Source organism: Mandrillus leucophaeus, unplaced genomic scaffold, assembly GCF_000951045.1.
Source record: "Mandrillus leucophaeus isolate KB7577 unplaced genomic scaffold, Mleu.le_1.0 Scaffold83, whole genome shotgun sequence".
Classification (NCBI taxonomy): Eukaryota; Metazoa; Chordata; class Mammalia; order Primates; family Cercopithecidae; genus Mandrillus; species Mandrillus leucophaeus.
In genome coordinates, this window is record NW_012109030.1 from 4,737,088 (window position 1) to 4,738,228 (window position 1,141).

At 44.5% G+C, this 1,141-nt stretch overlaps 1 protein-coding gene across 1 annotated transcript in view; it reads right to left on the reverse strand.

Annotated features, from left to right (window-relative positions):
- Window positions 1-1,141, reverse strand: part of MCM10 (minichromosome maintenance complex component 10) — a 56,692-nt gene that overhangs the window by 21,769 nt on the left and 33,782 nt on the right. Inside the window, 1 exon segment of the mRNA XM_011968155.1 lies at window positions 230-429. Within this exon segment, the coding sequence (XP_011823545.1) occupies window positions 230-429 (200 nt within the window).

A 1,141-nucleotide genomic window follows, 5' to 3' on the forward strand; every position in this document is an offset into this window, starting at 1 on the left:
GGGCTCTCTTAAAGTTCAACACAACATAAGTCAATCTGTCTGTCTCCTGAAAGTTTTTATCTCTACCTGGGAATAAAAGCGGTCTTTAACCAACTTGTTTCAGGCAATGAGTGATGAAAGATAAAACCTGTACAAGTATCCTATGACGGTTACAGGAAGGTACAACTAGTAGGTTTAGTCTTTGATAAGCAAAATCCTCTGCCCAAAAGAAGCCCCGAGAACATCTTACATTGAAGCTGCATATGAGGCAGAAGAAACTCCTCCGTAGTAAAAGCTATCTTGGCACAGTCGTTCTTTGAGGCTGGTGCCTCTGCGGGCAAACTTCTTTGGAATTCGTCCTCCAGAGAAGGTGGACTGCAAGTCAGCGCGCTTTGCGCTGAGCTTCTTGTACTGAGCCTGGACATGGTACTGACAGTACTCGCAGTCGCGCTGCAAAAGGCAGAGCAGTGGCATCAGGATGAGGGCGACAGGCCAGGAAACAGCAGTGAGCAGACACAGTTCCTTCTCCCCACTTCCCGGAACATGACGCAGGAAGAGTCCTCCCTGCCGACCTCCACGAACATTCCCAATGTGGAAGAGGTACTTAGTCCCGAGGGGAAGAAGTTCTTCCCTTCGAGGCCCCTGAAAGCACTGTTCTGATGAAATTCCCCTTGCCCTCTTTCTACAAAGGAAATCAGCTTCTAGGATGAACCTCGAAAACAAGTTAGGTGAAAGAAGTCAGATACACAAGGTCCCATGTTGTAGAAGTCCTTTTACAGAAGAGGCAAATCCATAGGGACAGAAAGCAGATTAGATGTCACCAGGAGATGGAGGGAGTGGGGATGGCAGTGATGACTTTATGGTGCCAGTGTTTTCACAGGGTGATGGAATTCTGAAACCAGGGAGCTGGTGGTTACACAACTAAATACCATTGAATTATATACATTTTAAAAATGGTTAACTGTATATTGTTAATTTTGCTCCAGTAAAAAATAATTTAAAAACAAAATCAGCTCCCAGCGAGGTATTTTTAGCTGTTTCACTGGTTGATCCTCGGACAAGTGCTATCCTTTCAGTGAGAGAAACAAAGAGAGATGGTGCAGCATTGTTCTACCGAGTGAACAGTAGTTATGGTGTCAATGGATTTTTTTTTTTTTTTTTT